At 37.7% G+C, this 21,618-nt stretch overlaps 1 protein-coding gene across 2 annotated transcripts in view; it reads right to left on the bottom strand.

Annotated features, from left to right (window-relative positions):
• Positions 1-21,114, bottom strand: part of LOC5573957 — a 45,689-nt gene extending 24,575 nt beyond the window's left edge. Inside the window, exon 1 of one of the 2 annotated variants that reach the window (XM_001654945.2) lies at positions 19,901-21,092. Coding sequence is in view for 1 of the 2 variants with exons in the window: in XM_021847729.1 (XP_021703421.1) it covers positions 19,901-21,106 (1,206 nt within the window). In the remaining variant the exon portion in view is untranslated. Of the gene's footprint in view, positions 1-19,900 lie in introns of both variants that reach the window. The other variant, XM_021847729.1, reaches the window with a different exon arrangement.
• Between the last annotated feature and the right edge of the window lie 504 nt (positions 21,115-21,618).

The raw sequence follows: 21,618 nt of genomic DNA on the forward strand, positions 1-21,618 counted from the left end.
TTTACTGGTGAAAATATACGCTTTTGACTAACAGTTTGCTACAAATGGTTGGATTCAAGTTACATTGTGTGTGGTTAGTTACAGAATTGTAATTGATGGCGTACAGGGAGGCGGTAAATTTGATTATATAATGGTAGATAAAATTTGGTAACGCCGTTAAAAAAAAAAAGATATCTTTTCTCAGTTGAAGAAATATGTGCAAAGATATCTGAGCAAGTGAGTTTTATTGATGTTTTTTTTCAATCACAATAAAGAGATTGAGGCGTAATTAAATTATGTTATACATAGAATTATGTGATCTTTCGATTAAGTAATGAAAAACTGTCTGAAATTAAGGTACCTAGTGTTTGTGAAAATATAATTGTTTATTCAGATCTGAATGGTAATTTCGTAATCTATTTAGTCATCGATTTACAACTAGCATCTCACGGATGGCGGCATGCAACAAGCTAAATTTGTTCGTATTATTTCTTGGCTTGGAGGTTGACTACCATTGGGAGATGTTGTGAAAATGAATTAAATTTATGCGAAACGTTGTGTATGTATTTATTTTCCTGGTAAAATTATAGTTTTTGGTGAACAGTTTGGTACAGATTATTGGATTCAAGTTACATTTTGTGTAGTTAGTCACAAAAATTGTAATGGATCATTGAAAATAGTTTTTGCAAGTGCTCACCGCATCAAAACAAAGGCGCCACTGTATATGGGATTTAACATTGTGACAGCATTGCAGTTTTGTCAAACACACATGGCTACGGTGGCGCTATCTAATTCTAATTCAAATTATAATTAACAAAAGCGAAATCGATCATTGTTCACAATTAAAACACAAATCCGATGCATCTGATACGAGTAAATTTAACTCTCAATACCTGAACATTAAAGAAATAACCTTTATGAAATATTTATAGCACACATGGATATTTGTCTTAGAAACAATAAACAAAAGCACAAATCGGCCACGATTGATGAGAAAAAAAAAAACGTACGAAAATTTTGAAAAGAAAAATATGTCAAACATTTTGTTAAAAGGAAATGAATTCGAATGAATGTAATGAAAGGCAAATCCAACTCTAGCTCGGAGTTGATCAGTGTGCCCAAGCTGAGCACTGGACCCGGTTGGGTCAAGAAATCCAACTTTGAAGCCTTATTTCAAGAAAGTTGGTCGTCGCTTCATTGGACGTAGATCCGGTTGGATCAAGAGGAAGGCAAATCCAACTCTAGAACAGAGTTGGTCAGTGTGTCCAAGCTGAGCACTGGACCCGGTTGGGTGAAGAAATCCAACTTTGAAGCCTTATTTCAAGAAAGTTGGTCGTCGCTTCATTGGACGTAGATCCGGTTGGATCAAAAGGAAGGCAAATCCAACTCTAGAACAGAGTTGGTCAGTGTGTCCAAGCTGAGCACTGGACCCGGTTGGGTCAAGAAATCCAACTTTGAAGCCTTATTTCAAGAAAGTTGGTCGTCGCTTCATTGGACGTAAATCCGGTTGGATCAAGAGGAAGGCAAATCCAACTCTAGAACAGAGTTGGTCAGTGTGTCCAAGCTGAGCACTGGACCCGGTTGGGTCAAGAAATCCAATTTTGAAGCCTTATTTCAAGAAAGTTGGTCGTCGCTTCATTGGACGTAAATCCGGTTGGATCAAAAGGAAGGCAAAGCCAACTCTAGAACAGAGTTGGTCAGTGTGTCCAAGCTGAGCACTGGACCCGGTTGGGTCAAGAAATCCAACTTTGAAGCCTTATTTCAAGAAAGTTGGTCGTCGCTTCATTGGACGTAAATCCGGTTGGATCAAGAGGAAGGCAAATCCAACTCTAGAACAGAGTTGGTCAGTGTGTCCAAGCTGAGCACTGGACCCGGTTGGGTGAAGAAATCCAACTTTGAAGCCTTATTTCAAGAAAGTTGGTCGTCGCTTCATTGGACGTAGATCCGGTTGGATCAAAAGGAAGGCAAATCCAACTCTAGAACAGAGTTGGTCAGTGTGTCCAAGCTGAGCACTGGACCCGGTTGGGTCAAGAAATCCAACTTTGAAGCCTTATTTCAAGAAAGTTGGTCGTCGCTTCATTGGACGTAAATCCGGTTGGATCAAGAGGAAGGCAAATCCAACTCTAGAACAGAGTTGGTCAGTGTGTCCAAGCTGAGCACTGGACCCGGTTGGGTCAAGAAATCCAACTTTGAAGCCTTATTTCAAGAAAGTTGGTCGTCGCTTCATTGGACGTAAATCCGGTTGGATCAAGAGGAAGGCAAAGCCAACTCTAGAACAGAGTTGGTCAATGTGTCCAAGCTGAGCACTGGACCCGGTTGGGTGAAGAAATCCAACTTTGAAGCCTTATTTCAAGAAAGTTGGTCGTCGCTTCATTGGACGTAGATCCGGTTGGATCAAAAGGAAGGCAAATCCAACTCTAGAACAGAGTTGGTCAGTGTGTCCAAGCTGAGCACTGGACCCGGTTGGGTCAAGAAATCCAACTTTGAAGCCTTATTTCAAGAAAGTTGGTCGTCGCTTCATTGGACGTAAATCCGGTTGGATCAAGAGGAAGGCAAATCCAACTCAAGAACAGAGTTGGTCAGTGTGTCCAAGCTGAGCACTGGACCCGGTTGGGTCAAGAAATCCAACTTTGAAGCCTTATTTCAAGAAAGTTGGTCGTCGCTTCATTGGACGTAAATCCGGTTGGATCAAGAGGAAGGCAAATCCAACTCTAGAACAGAGTTGGTCAGTGTGTCCAAGCTGAGCACTGGACCCGGTTGGGTCAAGAAATCCAACTTTGAAGCCTTATTTCAAGAAAGTTGGTCGTCACTTCATTGTGCAGATTCGGTAAAAGTCATGGTTGGAAAGTTGAAATTTGTCAATGAAATTGACTTGGCAGTTGTAAGAATATTTTCTAATTTTATTGTTCGATGGATTCTTCTGGAGTCTGATAAGCTCCATCCGAGAGAGAATGTGCAGATTCAGTAAAAGTCATGGTTGGAAAGTTGAAGTTTGTAAATGAAATTGACTTGGCAGTTGTAGTAGTATTTTCTAATTTTATTATTCGATGGATTCTTCTGGAGCCTGATAAGCTCCATCCGAAAGATAATGTGCAGATTCAGTAAAAGTCATGGTTGGAAAGTTGAAGTTTGTAAATGAAATTGACTTGGCAGTTGTAAGAATATTTTCTGAATTAATTGTTCGATGGATTCTTCTGGAGTCTGATAAGCTCCATCCGAAAGAGAATGTGCAGGTTCAGTAAAAGCCATGGTTGAAAAGTTGAAGTTTGTAAATGAAATTGACTTGGCAGTTGAAGTAGTATTTTCTGATTGTATTGTTCGATAGATTCTCCTGGAGCCTGATAAGCTCTATCCTAGAGTATGTGCAGACTCAGTAATAGTCATGGTTGAAGAGTAGAAATGTGTCAATGAAATTGAATTGGCAGTTGTAGGAATATTTTCTGATTTTATTGTTCGGTGGATTCTTCTGGAGCCTGATAAGCTCCATCCGAGAGAGAATGTGCAGATTCAGTAAAAGTCATGGTTGAAAAGTTGAAGTTTGTAAATGAAATTGACTTGGCAGTTGTAGTAGTATTTTCTGATTTTATTGTTCGATGGATTCTCCTGGAGCCTGATAAGCTCTTTCCGAGAGAATGTACGGACTCAGAAATAGTCATGGTTGAAGAGTAGAAATTTGTCAATGAAATTGAATTGGCAGTTGTAGGAATATTTTCTCATATTATTGTTCGGTGGATTCTTCTGGAGCCTGATAAGCTCCATCCAAGAGAGAATGTGCAGATTCAGTAAAAGTCATGGTTGAAAAGTTGAAGTTTATAAATGAAATTGACTTGGCAGTTGTAGTAGTATTTTCAAATTTTATTGTTCGATGGATTCTTCTGGAGCCTGATAAGCTCCATCCGAGAGAGAATGTGCAGATTCAGTAAAAGTCATTGTTGGAAAGTTGAAGTTTATAAATGAAATTGACTTGGCAGTTGTAGTAGTATTTTCAGATTTTATTGTTGGATGGATTCTTCTGGAGCCTGATAAGCTCTATCCGAGAGAATGTACGGACTCAGTAATAGTCATGGTTGAAGAGTAGAAATTTGTCAGTGAAATTGAATTGGCAGTTGTAGGAATATTTTCTGATTTTATTGTTCGGTGGATTCTTCTAGAGCCTGATAAGCTCCATCCGAGAGAGAATGTGCAGATTGAGTTAAAGTCATTGTTGGAAAGTTGAAGTTTATACATGAAATAGACTTGGCAGTTGTAGTAGTATTTTCAGATTATATTGTTCGATGGATTCTTCTGGAGCCTGATAAGCTCTATCCGAGAGAATGTACGGACTCAGTAATAGTCATGGTTGAAGAGTAGAAATTTGTCAGTGAAATTGAATTGGCAGTTGTAGGAATATTTTCTGATTTCATTGTTCGGTGGATTCTTCTAGAGCCTGATAAGCTCCATCCGAGAGAGAATGTGCAGATTCAGTTCAAGTCATTGTTGGAAAGTTAAATTTTTTAAATGAAATTGACTTGGCAGTTGTAGTAGTATTTTCAGATTTTATTGTTCGATGGATTCTTCTAGAGCCTGATAAGCTCTATCCGAGAGAATGTACGGACTCAGTAATAGTTATGGTTGAAGAGTAGAAATTTGTCAGTTAAATTGAATTGGCAGTTGTAGGAATATTTTCTGATTTTATTGTTCGGTGGATTCTTCTGGAGCCTGATAAGCTCCATCCGAGAGAGAATGTGCAGATTCAGTAAAAGTCATTGTTGGAAAGTTGAAGTTTGTAAATGAAATTGACTTGGCAGTTGTAGTAGTATTTTTAGATTTTATTGTTCGATGGATTCTTCTGGAGCCTGATAAGCTCCATCCGAGAGAGAGTTGTACGGACTCAGTAATAGTCATGATTGAAGAGTAGAAATTTGTCAATGAAATTGAATTGGCAGTTGTAGGAATATTTTCTGAATTTATTGTTCGGTGGATTCTTCTGGAACCTGATAAGCTCCATCCAAGAGAGAATGTGCAGATTCAGTTAAAGTCATGGTTGGAAAGTTGAATTTTTAATGAAATTGACTTGGCAGTTGTAGTAGTATTTTCTGATTTGATTGTTCGATAGATTCTCCTGGAGCCTGATAAGCTCTATCCGAGAGAATGTACGGACTCAGTAATAGTCATGGTTGAAGAGTAGAAATTTGTCAGTGAAATTGAATTGGCAGTTGTAGGAATATTTTCTGATTTCATTGTTCGGTGGATTCTTCTAGAGCCTGATAAGCTCCATCCGAGAGAGAATGTGCAGATTCAGTTAAAGTCATTGTTGGAAAGTTAAATTTTTTAAATGAAATTGACTTGGCAGTTGTAGTAGTATTTTCAGATTTTATTGTTCGATGGATTCTTCTAGAGCCTGATAAGCTCTATCCGAGAGAATGTAAGGACTCAGTAATAGTTATGGTTGAAGAGTAGAAATTTGTCAGTTAAATTGAATTGGCAGTTGTAGGAATATTTTCTGATTTTATTGTTCGGTGGATTCTTCTGGAGCCTGATAAGCTCCATCCGAGAGAGAATGTGCAGATTCAGTAAAAGTCATTGTTGGAAAGTTGAAGTTTGTAAATGAAATTGACTTGGCAGTTGTAGTAGTATTTTTAGATTTTATTGTTCGATGGATTCTTCTGGAGCCTGATAAGCTCTTTCCGAGAGAATGTACGGACTTAGTAATAGTCATGGTTGAAGAGTAGAAATTTGTCAGTGAAATTTAATTGGCAGTTGTAGGAATATTTTCTGATTTTATTGTTCGGTGGATTCTTCTGGAGCCTGATAAGCTCCATCCGAGAGAGAATGTGCAGATTCAGTAAAAGTCATTGTTGGAAAGTTGAAGTTTGTAAACGAAATTGACTTGGCAATTGTAGAAGTATTTTCAGATTTTATTGTTCGATAGATTCTTCTGGAGCCTGATAAGCTCCATCCGAGAGAGAGATGTACGGACTCAGTAATAGTCATGGTTGAAGAGTAGAAATTTGTCAATGAAATTGAATTGGCAGTTGTAGGAATATTTTCTGAATTTATTGTTCGGTGGATTCTTCTGGAACCTGATAAGCTCCATCCAAGAGAGAATGTGCAGATTCAGTTAAAGTCATGGTTGGAAAGTTGAATTTTTAATGAAATTGACTTGGCAGTTGTAGTAGTATTTTCTGATTCTATTGTTCGATAGATTCTTCTGGAGCCTGATAAGCTCCATCCGAGAGAGAATGTGCAGATTCAGTAAAAGTCATGGTTGGAAAGTTGAATTTTATAAATGACAATGACTTGGCAGTTGTAGTAGTATTTTCTGATTTGATTGTTCGATAGATTCTCCTGGAGCCTGATAAGCTCTATCCGAGAGAATGTACGGACTCAGTAATAGTTATGGTTGAAGAGTAGAAATTTGTCAGTTAAATTGAATTGGCAGTTGTAGGAATATTTTCTGATTTTATTGTTCGGTGGATTCTTCTGGAGCCTGATAAGCTCCATCCGAGAGAGAATGTGCAGATTCAGTAAAAGTCATTGTTGGAAAGTTGAAGTTTGTAAATGAAATTGACTTGGCAGTTGTAGTAGTATTTTTAGATTTTATTGTTCGATGGATTCTTCTGGAGCCTGATAAGCTCCATCCGAGAGAGAGTTGTACGGACTCAGTAATAGTCATGATTGAAGAGTAGAAATTTGTCAATGAAATTGAATTGGCAGTTGTAGGAATATTTTCTGAATTTATTGTTCGGTGGATTCTTCTGGAACCTGATAAGCTCCATCCAAGAGAGAATGTGCAGATTCAGTTAAAGTCATGGTTGGAAAGTTGAATTTTTAATGAAATTGACTTGGCAGTTGTAGTAGTATTTTCTGATTTGATTGTTCGATAGATTCTCCTGGAGCCTGATAAGCTCTATCCGAGAGAATGTACGGACTCAGTAATAGTCATGGTTGAAGAGTAGAAATTTGTCAGTGAAATTGAATTGGCAGTTGTAGGAATATTTTCTGATTTCATTGTTCGGTGGATTCTTCTAGAGCCTGATAAGCTCCATCCGAGAGAGAATGTGCAGATTCAGTTAAAGTCATTGTTGGAAAGTTAAATTTTTTAAATGAAATTGACTTGGCAGTTGTAGTAGTATTTTCAGATTTTATTGTTCGATGGATTCTTCTAGAGCCTGATAAGCTCTATCCGAGAGAATGTAAGGACTCAGTAATAGTTATGGTTGAAGAGTAGAAATTTGTCAGTTAAATTGAATTGGCAGTTGTAGGAATATTTTCTGATTTTATTGTTCGGTGGATTCTTCTGGAGCCTGATAAGCTCCATCCGAGAGAGAATGTGCAGATTCAGTAAAAGTCATTGTTGGAAAGTTGAAGTTTGTAAATGAAATTGACTTGGCAGTTGTAGTAGTATTTTTAGATTTTATTGTTCGATGGATTCTTCTGGAGCCTGATAAGCTCTTTCCGAGAGAATGTACGGACTTAGTAATAGTCATGGTTGAAGAGTAGAAATTTGTCAGTGAAATTTAATTGGCAGTTGTAGGAATATTTTCTGATTTTATTGTTCGGTGGATTCTTCTGGAGCCTGATAAGCTCCATCCGAGAGAGAATGTGCAGATTCAGTAAAAGTCATTGTTGGAAAGTTGAAGTTTGTAAACGAAATTGACTTGGCAATTGTAGAAGTATTTTCAGATTTTATTGTTCGATAGATTCTTCTGGAGCCTGATAAGCTCCATCCGAGAGAGAGATGTACGGACTCAGTAATAGTCATGGTTGAAGAGTAGAAATTTGTCAATGAAATTGAATTGGCAGTTGTAGGAATATTTTCTGAATTTATTGTTCGGTGGATTCTTCTGGAACCTGATAAGCTCCATCCAAGAGAGAATGTGCAGATTCAGTTAAAGTCATGGTTGGAAAGTTGAATTTTTAATGAAATTGACTTGGCAGTTGTAGTAGTATTTTCTGATTCTATTGTTCGATAGATTCTTCTGGAGCCTGATAAGCTCCATCCGAGAGAGAATGTGCAGATTCAGTAAAAGTCATGGTTGGAAAGTTGAATTTTATAAATGACAATGACTTGGCAGTTGTAGTAGTATTTTCTGATTTGATTGTTCGATAGATTCTCCTGGAGCCTGATAAGCTCTATCCGAGAGAATGTACGGACTCAGTAATAGTTATGGTTGAAGAGTAGAAATTTGTCAGTTAAATTGAATTGGCAGTTGTAGGAATATTTTCTGATTTTATTGTTCGGTGGATTCTTCTGGAGCCTGATAAGCTCCATCCGAGAGAGAATGTGCAGATTCAGTAAAAGTCATTGTTGGAAAGTTGAAGTTTGTAAATGAAATTGACTTGGCAGTTGTAGTAGTATTTTTAGATTTTATTGTTCGATGGATTCTTCTGGAGCCTGATAAGCTCTTTCCGAGAGAATGTACGGACTTAGTAATAGTCATGGTTGAAGAGTAGAAATTTGTCAGTGAAATTTAATTGGCAGTTGTAGGAATATTTTCTGATTTTATTGTTCGGTGGATTCTTCTGGAGCCTGATAAGCTCCATCCGAGAGAGAATGTGCAGATTCAGTAAAAGTCATTGTTGGAAAGTTGAAGTTTGTAAACGAAATTGACTTGGCAATTGCAGAAGTATTTTCAGATTTTATTGTTCGATAGATTCTTCTGGAGCCTGATAAGCTCCATCCGAGAGAGAGATGTACGGACTCAGTAATAGTCATGGTTGAAGAGTATAAATTTGTCGATGAAATTGAATTGGCAGTTGTAGGAATATTTTCTGATTTTATTGTTCGGTGGATTCTTCTGGAGCCTGATAAGCTCTTTCCGAGAGAGAATGTGCAGATTCAGTAAAAGTCATGGTTGGAAAGTTGAAGTTTGTAAATGAAATTGACTTGGCAGTTGTAGTAGTATTTTCAGATTTTATTGTTCGATGGATTCTTCTGGAGCCTGATAAGCTCCATCCAAGAGAGAATGTGCAGATTCAGTAAAAGTCATTGTTGGAAAGTTGAAGTTTGTAAATGAAATTGACTTGGCAGTTGTAGTATTTTTAGATTTTATTGTTCGATGGATTCTTCTGGAGCCTGATAAGCTCTTTCCGAGAGAATGTACGGACTCAGTAATAGTCATGGTTGAAGAGTAGAAATTTGTCAATGAAATTGAATTGGCAGTTGTAGGAATATTTTCTGATTTTATTGTTCGGTGGATTCTTCTGGAGCCTGATAAGCTCCATCCAAGAGAGAATGTGCAGATTCAGTAAAAGTCATTGTTGGAAAGTTGAAGTTTTTAAATGAAATTGACTTGGCAGTTGTAGTATTTTTAGATTTTATTGTTCGATGGATTCTTCTGGAGCCTGATAAGCTCTTTCCGAGAGAATGTACGGACTCAGTAATAGTCATGGTTGAAGAGTAGAAATTTGTCAATGAAATTGAATTGGCAGTTGTAGGAATATTTTCTGATTTTATTGTTCGGTGGATTCTTCTGGAGCCTGATAAGCTCCATCCAAGAGAGAATGTGCAGATTCAGTTAAAGTCATGGTAGGAAAGTTGAAGTTTGTAAATGAAATTGACTTGGCAGTTGTAGTAGTATTTTCTGATTCTATTGTTCGATGGATTCTTCTGGAGCCTGATAAGCTCCATCCGAGAGAGAATGTGCAGATTCAGTAAAAGTCATGGTTGGAAAGTTGAATTTTATAAATGACAATGACTTGGCAGTTGTAGTAGTATTTTCTGATTTGATTGTTCGATAGATTCTCCTGGAGCCTGATAAGCTCTTTCCGAGAGAATGTACGGACTCAGTAATAGTCATGGTTGAAGAGTAGAAATTTGTCAATGAAATTGAATTGGCAGTTGTAGGAATATTTTCTGATTTTATTGTTCGGTGGATTCTTCTGGAGCCTGATAAGCTCTTTCCGAGAGAGAATGTGCAGATTCAGTAAAAGTCATGGTTGGAAAGTTGAAGTTTGTAAATGAAATTGACTTGGCAGTTGTAGTAGTATTTTCAGATTTTATTGTTCGATGGATTCTTCTGGAGCCTGATAAGCTCCATCCAAGAGAGAATGTGCAGATTCAGTAAAAGTCATTGTTGGAAAGTTGAAGTTTGTAAATGAAATTGACTTGGCAGTTGTAATATTTTTAGATTTTATTGTTCGATGGATTCTTCTGGAGCCTGATAAGCTCTTTCCGAGAGAATGTACGGACTCAGTAATAGTCATGGTTGAAGAGTAGAAATTTGTCAATGAAATTGAATTGGCAGTTGTAGGAATATTTTCTGATTTTATTGTTCGGTGGATTCTTCTGGAGTCTGATAAGCTCCATCCAAGAGAGAATGTGCAGATTCAGTTAAAGTCATGGTTGGAAAGTTGAATTTTTAATGAAATTGACTTGGCAGTTGTAGTAGTATTTTCTGATTCTATTGTTCGATGGATTCTTCTGGAGCCTGATAAGCTCCATCCGAGAGAGAATGTGCAGATTCAGTAAAAGTCATGGTTGGAAAGTTGAATTTTATAAATGACAATGACTTGGCAGTTGTAGTAGTATTTTCTGATTTGATTGTTCGATAGATTCTCCTGGAGCCTGATAAGCTCTTTCCGAGAGAATGTACGGACTCAGTAATAGTCATGGTTGAAGAGTAGAAATTTGTCAATGAAATTGAATTGGCAGTTGTAGGAATATTTTCTGATTTTATTGTTCGGTGGATTCTTCTGGAGCCTGATAAGCTCCATCCAAGAGAGAATGTGCAGATTCAGTAAAAGTCATGGTTGGAAAGTTGAAGTTTGTAAATGAAATTGACTTTGCAGTTGTAGGAATATTTTCTGATTTTATTGTTCGATGGATTCTTCTGGAGCCTGATAAGCTCCATCCAAGAGAGAATGTGCAGATTCAGTAAAAGTCATTGTTGGAAAGTTGAAGTTTATAAATGAAATTGACTTGGCAGTTGTAGTAGTATTTTCAGATTTTATTGTTCGATGGATTCTTCTGGAGCCTGATAAGCTCTATCCGAGAGAATGTACGGACTCAGTAATAGTCATGGTTGAAGAGTAGAAATTTGTCAGTGAAATTGAATTGGCAGTTGTAGGAATATTTTCTGATTTTATTGTTCGGTGGATTCTTCTGGAGCCTGATAAGCTCCATCCGAGAGAGAATGTGCAGATTCAGTAAAAGTCATTGTTGGAAAGTTGAAGTTTGTAAATGAAATTGACTTGGCAGTTGTAGTAGTATTTTCTGATTTGATTGTTCGATAGATTCTCCTGGAGCCTGATAAGCTCCATCCAAGAGAGAATGTGCAGATTCAGTAATAGTCATGGTTGGAAATTTAAAGTTTGTAAATGAAATTGACTTGGCAGTTGTAGTAGTATTTTCAGATTTTATTGTTCGATGGATTCTTCTGGAGCTTGATAAGCTCCATCCGAGAGAGAGATGTACGGACTCAGTAATAGTCATGGTTGAAGAGTAGAAATTTTTTCAATGAAATTGAATTGGCAGTTGTAGAAATATTTTCTGAATTTATTGTTCGGTGGATTCTTCTGGATCCTGATAAGCTCCATCCAAGAAAGAATGTGCAGATTCAGTTAAAGTCATGGTTGGAAAGTTGAAATTTGAAATGAAATTGACTTGGCAGTTGTAGTAGTATTTTTAGATTTTATTGTTCGATGGATTCTTCTGGAGCCTGATAAGCTCTTTCCGAGAGAATGTACGGACTCAGTAATAGTCATGGTTGAAGAGTAGAAATTTGTCAATGAAATTGAATTGGCAGTTGTAGGAATATTTTCTGATTTTATTGTTCGGTGGATTCTTCTGGAGCCTGATAAGCTCCATCCAAGAGAGAATGTGCAGATTCAGTAAAAGTCATGGTTGGAAAGTTGAATTTTTAATGAAATTGACTTGGCAGTTGTAGTAGTATTTTCTGATTCTATTGTTCGATGGATTCTTCTGGAGCCTGATAAGCTCCATCCGAGAGAGAATGTGCAGATTCAGTAAAAGTCATGGTTGGAAAGTTGAATTTTATAAATGACAATGACTTGGCAGTTGTAGTAGTATTTTCTGATTTGATTGTTCGATAGATTCTCCTGGAGCCTGATAAGCTCTTTCCGAGAGAATGTACGGACTCAGTAATAGTCATGGTTGAAGAGTAGAAATTTGTCAATGAAATTGAATTGGCAGTTGTAGGAATATTTTCTGATTTTATTGTTCGGTGGATTCTTCTGGAGCCTGATAAGCTCCATCCGAGAGAGAATGTGCAGCTTCAGTAAAAGTCATGGTTGGAAAGTTGATGTTTATAAATGAAATTGACTTGGCAGTTGTAGTAGTATTTTCAGATTTTATTGTTCGATGGATTCTTCTGGAGCCTGATAAGCTCCATCCGAGAGAGAATGTGCAGATTCAGTTAAAGTCATTGTTGGAAAGTTGAAGTTTATAAATGAAATTGAATTGGCAGTTGTAGGAATATTTTCTGATTTTATTGTTCGGTGGATTCTTCTGGAGCCTGATAAGCTCCATCCAAGAGAGAATGTGCAGATTCAGTAAAAGTCATGGTTGGAAAGTTGAAGTTTGTAAATGAAATTGACTTTGCAGGTGTAGGAATATTTTCTGATTTTATTGTTCGATGGATTCTCCTGGAGCCTGATAAGCTCCATCCAAGAGAGAATGTGCAGATTCAGTAAAAGTCATTGTTGGAAAGTTGATGTTTATAAATGAAATTGACTTGGCAGTTGTAGTAGTATTTTCAGATTTTATTGTTCGATGGATTCTTCTGGAGCCTGATAAGCTCTATCCGAGAGAATGTACGGACTCAGTAATAGTCATGGTTGAAGAGTAGAAATTTGTCAGTGAAATTGAATTGGCAGTTGTAGGAATATTTTCTGATTTTATTGTTCGGTGGATTCTTCTGGAGCCTGATAAGCTCCATCCGAGAGAGAATGTGCAGATTCAGTAAAAGTCATTGTTGGAAAGTTGAAGTTTGTAAATGAAATTGACTTGGCAGTTGTAGTAGTATTTTTAGATATTATTGTTCGATGGATTCTTCTGGAGCCTGATAAGCTCTTTCCGAGAAAATGTACGGACTCAGTAATAGTCATGGTTGAAGAGTAGAAATTTGTCAATGAAATTGAATTGGCAGTTGTAGGAATATTTTCTGATTTTATTGTTCGGTGGATTCGGTGGATTCTTCTGGAGCCTGATAAGCTCCATCCGAGAGAGAATGTGCAGATTCAGTTAAAGTCATGGTTGGAAAGTTGAAGTTTGTAAATGAAATTGACTTGGCAGTTGTAGTAGTATTTTCTGATTCTATTGTTCGATGGATTCTTCTGGAGCCTGATAAGCTCCATCCGAGAGAGAATGTGCAGATTCAGTAAAAGTCATGGTTGGAAAGTTGAAGTTTATAAATGAAATTGACTTGGCAATTGTAGTAGTATTTTCAGATTTTATTGTTCGATGGATTCTTCTGGAGCCTGATAAGCTCTATCCGAGAGAATGTACGGACTCAGTAATAGTCATGGTTGAAGAGTAGAAATTTGTCAGTGAAATTGAATTGGCAGTTGTAGGAATATTTTCTGATTTTATTGTTCGGTGGATTCTTCTGGAGCCTGATAAGCTCCATCCGAGAGAGAATGTACAGATTCAGTAAAAGTCATTGTTGGAAAGTTGAAGTTTATAAATGAAATTGACTTGGCAGTTGTAGTAGTATTTTCAGATTTTATTGTTCGATGGATTCTTCTGGAGCCTGATAAGCTCTATCCGAGAGAATGTACGGACTCAGTAATAGTCATGGTTGAAGAGTAGAAATTTGTCAGTGAAATTGAATTGGCAGTTGTAGGAATATTTTCTGATTTTATTGTTCGGTGGATTCTTCTGGAGCCTGATAAGCTCCATCCGAGAGAGAATGTGCAGATTCAGTAAAAGTCATGGTTGGAAAGTTGAAGTTTGTAAATGAAATTGACTTGGCAGTTGTAGGAATATTTTCAGATTTTATTGTTCGATGGATTCTTCTGGAGCCTGTTAAGTTCCATCCGAGAGAGAATGTGCAGATTCAGTAAAAGTCATGGTTGGAAAGTTGAAGTTTATTAATGAAATTGACTTGGCAGTTGTAGTAGTATTTTCAGATTTTATTGTTCGATAGATTCTCCTGGAGCCTGATAAGCTCCATCCGAGAGAGAATGTGCAGATTCAGTAAAAGTCATTGTTGGAAAGTTGAAGTTTATAAATGAAATTGACTTGGCAGTTGTAGTAGTATTTTCAGATTTTATTGTTCGATGGATTCTTCTGGAGCCTGATAAGCTCTATCCGAGAGAATGTACAGACTCAGTAATAGTCATGGTTGAAGAGTAGAAATTTGTCAGTTAAATTGACTTGGCAGTTGTAGGAATATTTTCTGATTTTATTGTTCGGTGGATTCTTCTGGAGCCTGATAAGCTCCATCCGAGAGAGAATGTGCAGATTCAGTAAAAGTCATGGTTGGAAAGTTGAAGTTTGTAAATGAAATTGACTTGGCAGTTGTAGTAGTATTTTCTGATTTGATTGTTCGATAGATTCTCCTGGAGCCTGATAAGCTCTATCCGAGAGAATGTGCAGACTCAGTAATAGTCATGATTGAAGAATACAAATTTGTCAATTAAATTTGCTTGGCAGTTGTAGGAATATTTTCTGATTTTATTGTTCGATGGATTCTTCTGGAGCCTGATAAACTCCATCCGAGAGAGAGAGAGATGTACGGACTAGGTAATAGTCATGGTTGAAGAGTAGAAATTTGTCAATGAAATTGAATTGGCAGTCTTAGGAATATTTTCTGAATTTATTGTTCGGTGGATTCTTCTGGATCCTGATAAGCTCCATCCAAGAGAGAATGTGCAGATTCAGTTAAAGTCATGGTTGGAAAGTTGAAGTTTGTAAATGAAATTGACTTGGCAGTTGTAGTAGTATTTTCTGATTTGATTGTTCGATAGATTCTCCTGGAGCCTGATAAGCTCTATCCGAGAGAATGTGCAGACTCAGTAATAGTCATGATTGAAGAATACGAATTTGTCAATTAAATTTGCTTGGCAGTTGTAGGAATATTTTCTGATTTTATTGTTCGATGGATTCTTCTGGAGCCTGATAAACTCCATCCGAGAGAGAGAGATGTACGGACTAGGTAATAGTCATGGTTGAAGAGTAGAAATTTGTCAATGAAATTGAATTGGCAGTCTTAGGAATATTTTCTGAATTTATTGTTCGGTGGATTCTTCTGGATCCTGATAAGCTCCATCCAAGAGAGAATGTGCAGATTCAGTTAAAGTCATGGTAGGAAAGTTGAAGTTTGTAAATGAAATTGACTTGGCAGTTGTAGTAGTATTTTCTGATTTTATAATTCGATGGATTATTCTGGAGCCTGGTAAGCTTCATTTGACAGAGTTTGATCAGAATTTATTATGGATATGATATAATAAAAATAGTTTTTAATAAAATGTTTTTTAAAAGTTGTTGCGATAATTTTTGAATTTTGCTGATTGATCGATTATCTTGGAGCCTGATAAATTAGTCCGCGTATGATCAGATTTGGTTACGGTAGCATTTTGATATTTGAAACTTGTAAATGACATTGTCTACACAGTTGTAGGAATGTTTATGATTTTTTGCTAGATCGATTTTTATGGAGCGGAAGTGTATGATCAAATATAGTAATTGTTATGTTTTGTAAGTTCGTCTTAACAGTTGTTGGAATAATTTCTGATTTTGTTGTTTGATGGATTCTTCTGAATCCTGATAAGCTCTATCCGAGAGGATATATTCAGTTTCAAGAATAGTCATGTTATAGAGTTAAGATTTGAGTGATCAGTTGTAAGAGTATTTTGTGTTTTAGATAATTGATGGATATTGACAATTTTGTGTTTTGTTGTCATATTATTATTCATGTTGGTGTTTATTTCCTTGAAAACAATAATATTTACACACTCTTTCTATTTACAGGGTAAGCGTCACCTTAGTTTCATAATAACTTATTTTTTATTGCTTTTGTTGTTTATCATTGGTTAATAGGTATGCTTTAATATTGTTTTGGTATTGCAAAGAACAGTCTATTCAAATGTACATAAATTAAAAAAAAGTTTGTTTATTTTTGTTTATTTTATTAAGTATTTGCTAAAAAAAAAAAAGATTTGTATCAATAAACACTTTTTGCGTTAAATTGTGTAAGTTATAATTGAAGAGTAGAGGAGGAGGAAGATGTAGGGAATAAGATTTATTGTAAGGAAAGTTGTTTTATTAAATTATCGAAATTCGAATGAATATTTACATCAGTGTAAACATTGCAATAGAGAATGAGCAAAATAAACGCACGGAAATCCAACTCCATCATCTATAACGGATCGATGTAAACCCAAGCGAGCTTTTGCAAAGGATGATCGGACGCTTCCCGACGAGAGACGAGAAGAACGGGTAGAATGAAAGAATGAGTGAGGGAGAAAAAGGATACCTGAGCTCTATGAATGGGAACGGAAAATCAGTTTGAAGAATGATGTGTTTGAAGACGATTGTGCTTCAAAAGTGCGTGATCGAAAAAAAAAGAAAATATAAATAATGGATTAATTAAGTTATTGTGTTTGTTGCTAAAGATTTGAAAATCCGACACACTAGAGACTACACCAAAGGTGAAAATACCTCTCCTTGAGGACACCTCTTTGTGGCCATGACAGTGGCGCACGATCCGCTCAACTCGGATGAGATTCGGCGATTTGCTAGCATAGCATGTACCCAGGTAGCAATGCATGGGTCAAATTTTCTCCTATGCATTGCTGACACTATAGACGAATAGGAAGCGTTATCGAATGCACCCTCAATGTCAAGAAATGCCACGATGGCGATTTCCTTTGCATGAAAGATCGTAGATTTTTCACTTTGGTAAGCGAATTGGTATTTGGAAAGAGGCATTGCTTCCATAAATTTTGAATTTATGAACTCTCCTAAGACCTTTTCCATTATTTTAAGCATCACTGACGACAGACTTATCGGTCTGTAAGCTTTGGGATTGGTTTTGTCTTTTTTTCCCGCCTTTGGGATGAAGACAACTCGAACTTGACGCCAGTCATCTGGAATATGTCCTAAGACTAAACTGGTCTTAAAAATCTCTATCATGGGAGTAATAAGCGTTTGCTCCTCTTTCTGGATAAGCGCTGGGAAAATTCCATCCATGCCAGCAGATTTAAATGGCTCAAAGAATCTCACTGCCCTTTCCACTCTTGCTCGCGTAAAGGCTTCTTTGGCAACCTTCAATGCGTCCCTTTTGGTACTTGAGTCCCATGACAGGAGCTCTTGTTGACCAGAGGCGCCATTAGCGTTCACGCTCGCTTCAGGGATTGAATCAGGGAAGTGAGTCCTCAGCATTTCACTCAGTGTGTCTGTAGGATCCACACCTGTGCGAACCGTCAGTCTTTCGGAGAGTTTCCAGATCATTGGAGTGATATTTCGATAGAGTTTTATGAAGTCTGGCAGCTACGGGAGTCTTCTCAATGCTTTCACACATGAGGACCCATGATTTCCGCTTAGCTAGCCTTATTTCCTTGTTGTAGTCTGTCAGAGCCCTTCGGTATAGGCTCCAATCAGTAGAGCGTTTGGCACGGTTGAACTCCCTTCGTGCAGTTTTCCTAAGCTTTTCAAGATGGTTGTTCCACCAAGGAACATCTCTGCTCGACCTAACAGTTTTAGTCGGACAGCTTTCTTGATATGCATTAAGAATTTGGCAAGCCATTTCTAACTCTAGTACTGTTTTGATATTAGGATTTATGATGTAGTCTTCGGATCGGAGAGTGGCTGAATAGGTTTCCCAATCAGTCTTAATCTTTAAACGATTTTGCAATAGCTAGACCCCTTTCCCATTCAAAGACTATGTGTTTGTGGTCTCACAGAGATATTTCATCAGAAACATGCCAGTTTGTTATTTTGTGGGAGATGGACTGACTACGTAAAGTCAGATCCAGCACTTCCTGTCGTATGGCGTTTTCATATGTAGGCTTGTCACCTGTGTTACATATGTCAATGTTTTTTGAGGATAGAAACTGTAAAAGGTGCTTACCTCGAGGATTTATATTTGTACTTCCCCATACAGTGTGATGCACATTCGCATTGCGCATTGACAAGAGGAATGTTTTTTGTTCCACAGAAGGAGGTTAGCGCAGCAATCTTAACTTACATATATAAATAATTCATTAATCATGGCAATAGAAGATTGCAACGGTTTTTGTATAACATTATTAATCATTGTATTCAACATTTGTTCCAATTTTTCAACATTGGATATTCTATGTAACTCATAAGTACTATTTTATTTTGAATTCTATGTAGAACGTTCTACCTGGTATTACAACAGCTAGTCCATATTGGTACAGCATACAACATGGCTGGCCTGAAAATTTGTTTGAAGATCAAAAGCTTGTTCTTAAGACAAAGTATTGATTTTCTGTTAATAAATAAGTGGATAAAGACATTTTATATATTTGTTACATTTGGCATGAATGACCTCAATGTGATTTTTGAAAGTAAATTTGTATCTAGCTTGACCCCCAGATACTTAACTTCATCTGATCAATTTATTGGAACTCCTCTAATCGCAACAACATGTCTACTTGAAGGTTTCAACTAAAGAGGTTTTGGTTTATGTGGGAATATTATTATTCCATTGTTGCAAGTGTGAAGAAAAAATATCCAAACTTTTTTTGCAATCTACTACAGATGACTCGCAGGTTTCGTCCTTTGGCGAAGAGCCATGTGTCACTCGCAAACAAAGATTTTTGACATCCCTGAGGTAACTCAGGTACATCAGATGTGAAAATACTGTATAATATTGGTCCCAAAATGCTGCCTTGAGGAACAGGAGGAACAGGCTCTTACAGGAAGTATTTCAGACTTGGAGTTCTGATGATTCACCTGAAGTGTACGATTTGACAGATAATTTTGAATTATTTGAAAAATGTTTGTTGGCAAATTAAAGTTTTTTTTTTAATTTTACAACCAAGCCTTCATACCGAACACTGTCGAATGCTTTTTCTATGTCTAGAAGAGCAAGACCAGTAGAATAAATAGCCTTCAGGTTTGTACAAATTAATTAGTTCATTCATTTAATTAGTTTCATTTATTTATTAGTTAATTAATTAATTCTATTTATTTATTAGTTTATAATTTAATTAATTAATTAATTAATTAGAATGAATTAAAATGACTGACTACGATAGGCGGTACTCTTTGCTTCCTCATGTGAATCAAAGAGCCTGGGCTAGAAACTACTTCGATTTGATGTTCGAAAAATTTGTCTAGAACATCGAACTGATTGCTCATTTCGATGCAATTATCAACATTATCCATTTCCCCCTTGGAAGAAAGTTCGCATTCCGGAGAAACGTCCTTTCTTCCATTTTTACCACGTTTAGTGACACTTCCCACTTTTTTGGAAGGAAGTTGTGAATTCAGAGATTCACTCTTCTTTTTGTTCGTGGTTGCAACCATGTCTAGTGAATAAACGGAAGAAGGCGAGACCATCTAAGAGGTTTTTTTTCCCAGGACGGTGTCCAAGAAGGATTACCACCACTAGTTTTCACTAACGGGTCTAATGAAAAATCGTAGGCACGGGTCCTAACAAGGATCGTAAAGGAATCAATAGTAAAAAAAAATAGTACTGAAAAGTACCGTTTTTTTTTAGCAAGTAGTTAAAAAAGACTTTTCAGAGCAGAGAGAATTTGTGTACGCACAGTTCGAAGGTACGTGCGTGTTTAGGTGTTTAAGGGCTGATAAATCAATACTGAGGGTAAAATCAACCTATGTGGAAGATCGTCCACCCAAAACGTTTACAAGTTTCCATCGATAGAATATTATGAACCTGGGATAATTGGAAAGGTAAGACTATAAACTAAACTCCTGTTAAAAATAGGTTCGTCCAAGTTTGATAAATGCAGTCCCAGGTAGTGCGTGACAACAATTACTAACCTCTAGCAGCTTCATTCGCGCAATATCCGCGAAAAACTCCATCGAAAGCACAAAGTTGTTCAAATGCAAGCGGACTACGTGCTGAAAAGTGGCAGCCTCGGGTACCACTATTGTACAGCTTTTACATCGCAGTTTCACCGACAGGTACTCAATGCTGGGGAAAAGCTGTATCTCCTCCATGATGGCCTCTCGGTTGGCCGGTTCGCACGTGGTTAGCGTGAGATCTTTCACCGTCGTGAAACATGGATGGGCCATCGACAGGCTGTAACCGTACAAATGCAATCTCGAGAGTTGACTGCTGTCGGGGAACTTGACAAAGGGAATCGTTCGCTTGCATATTAGAAGAGTCTGTAGGCGCGGTGACTTTATAACGAGGTAAGGTTTCTCGAACACAAACCAATCGATGTCGAAATTAAAATATATTAAGCTCGGAAAATGGAGCGAATCTTCGACCAGTCGTATGTGCAGGCCCATTAAAGTGAGTTTTTCTAATCTACCCAGAGATTCTGCTAGCATTCCCAAACTCGTTGTATCGTTCGAGCGAAGAGTCAACTCAGTCAGATTACGACATCTACATATGGCTTCCACCAATTGCTCTAGGGCTTCGTCGTTGAAGTACCACGCTGCGTCTATCGTTAGTTTAGTGATGTGTTCAGATCGAATGGCAATCGCGGACCAATCCACGGTCACGTCACTCAAATTGAGCAATCGAAGTTCCCGTAAACCCGTTAACTCGCGCAAAACATCCACCGGAAAGGGCTCCTCTTCGCACAGGTTCACCACAAGACATCGCGCCGAACGGAACCATTCAAAGTGTTCCCTCAAGAATCGCTCGAAAATTGCACCAGTAACGTACCAGAAGCGAAATCGTTGCACGCAAAATTTACGCTGACACTCTTGTAAAACTTTCTGGACACACTGGTAGTCCTCTTCGGTACGAATCGTCTCCGCCGAGAAACTCCTGTAGTTTCGGAGCGATTTACTGACTATGGAATAGTGTTCCTCGATTCTAGTGGTGGGACACGAGAGGCGCAGAGTGGCCCACCTGGCGACCCGGTTGTTCCAAGCGTGACAAACGGTGGCCTTTTCGAGCTGGTGCTTGAACGGCAGCAGGTCGAAAATCCGATCCCAAAGCTCCGGAGGAAGATGAACCGTGTCCGTACCCATGGCGGGGCTGCGATGAACTGAATGCGAGTATGTGCGCATGTGATGCGTTTGATATGTAGAATGAAACTTAAAGACATAGGGGTACACAGGAATATGCGTTTGCTGCAAAATGGTTCATTTGAATGGAAGAATTCTTATTTATTCGGCTTTATCATTTATAGCAGGTCTGCCCAACCTTATTGATCCGCGGATCAAATTAAGCATAAGCATTGATTGTACGGTCATCAGTAGTTGTCGGTCATTCGTAGTTGCTACTCTGTGATTGACCAGAATAATCGAAGTTGAACAAGGACCCAAGAGATGTAGTTTGGGAGTAGCTTTCCATCTTCACTTTCGAGAACTCCAAACATTAGAAAGGCAATAACGGCGACGGCAACGTCCTTACGGTCATCGGGGATGGGAAGGAATTTACCTAGGTATACCTCTGCATCTTCATGGTTGTCATGGGAAGCAGTTTTGTTAGTGGGGAGGGATCAATTCATGGAACCTCAGTTCAAAAAATTACCTATCATTACTCTAACGGCAACGTGAACATACGGCAGTTCAACAAT

This window comes from Aedes aegypti, chromosome 2 (genome assembly GCF_002204515.2).
Source record: "Aedes aegypti strain LVP_AGWG chromosome 2, AaegL5.0 Primary Assembly, whole genome shotgun sequence".
NCBI classification, from domain to species: Eukaryota; Metazoa; Arthropoda; class Insecta; order Diptera; family Culicidae; genus Aedes; species Aedes aegypti.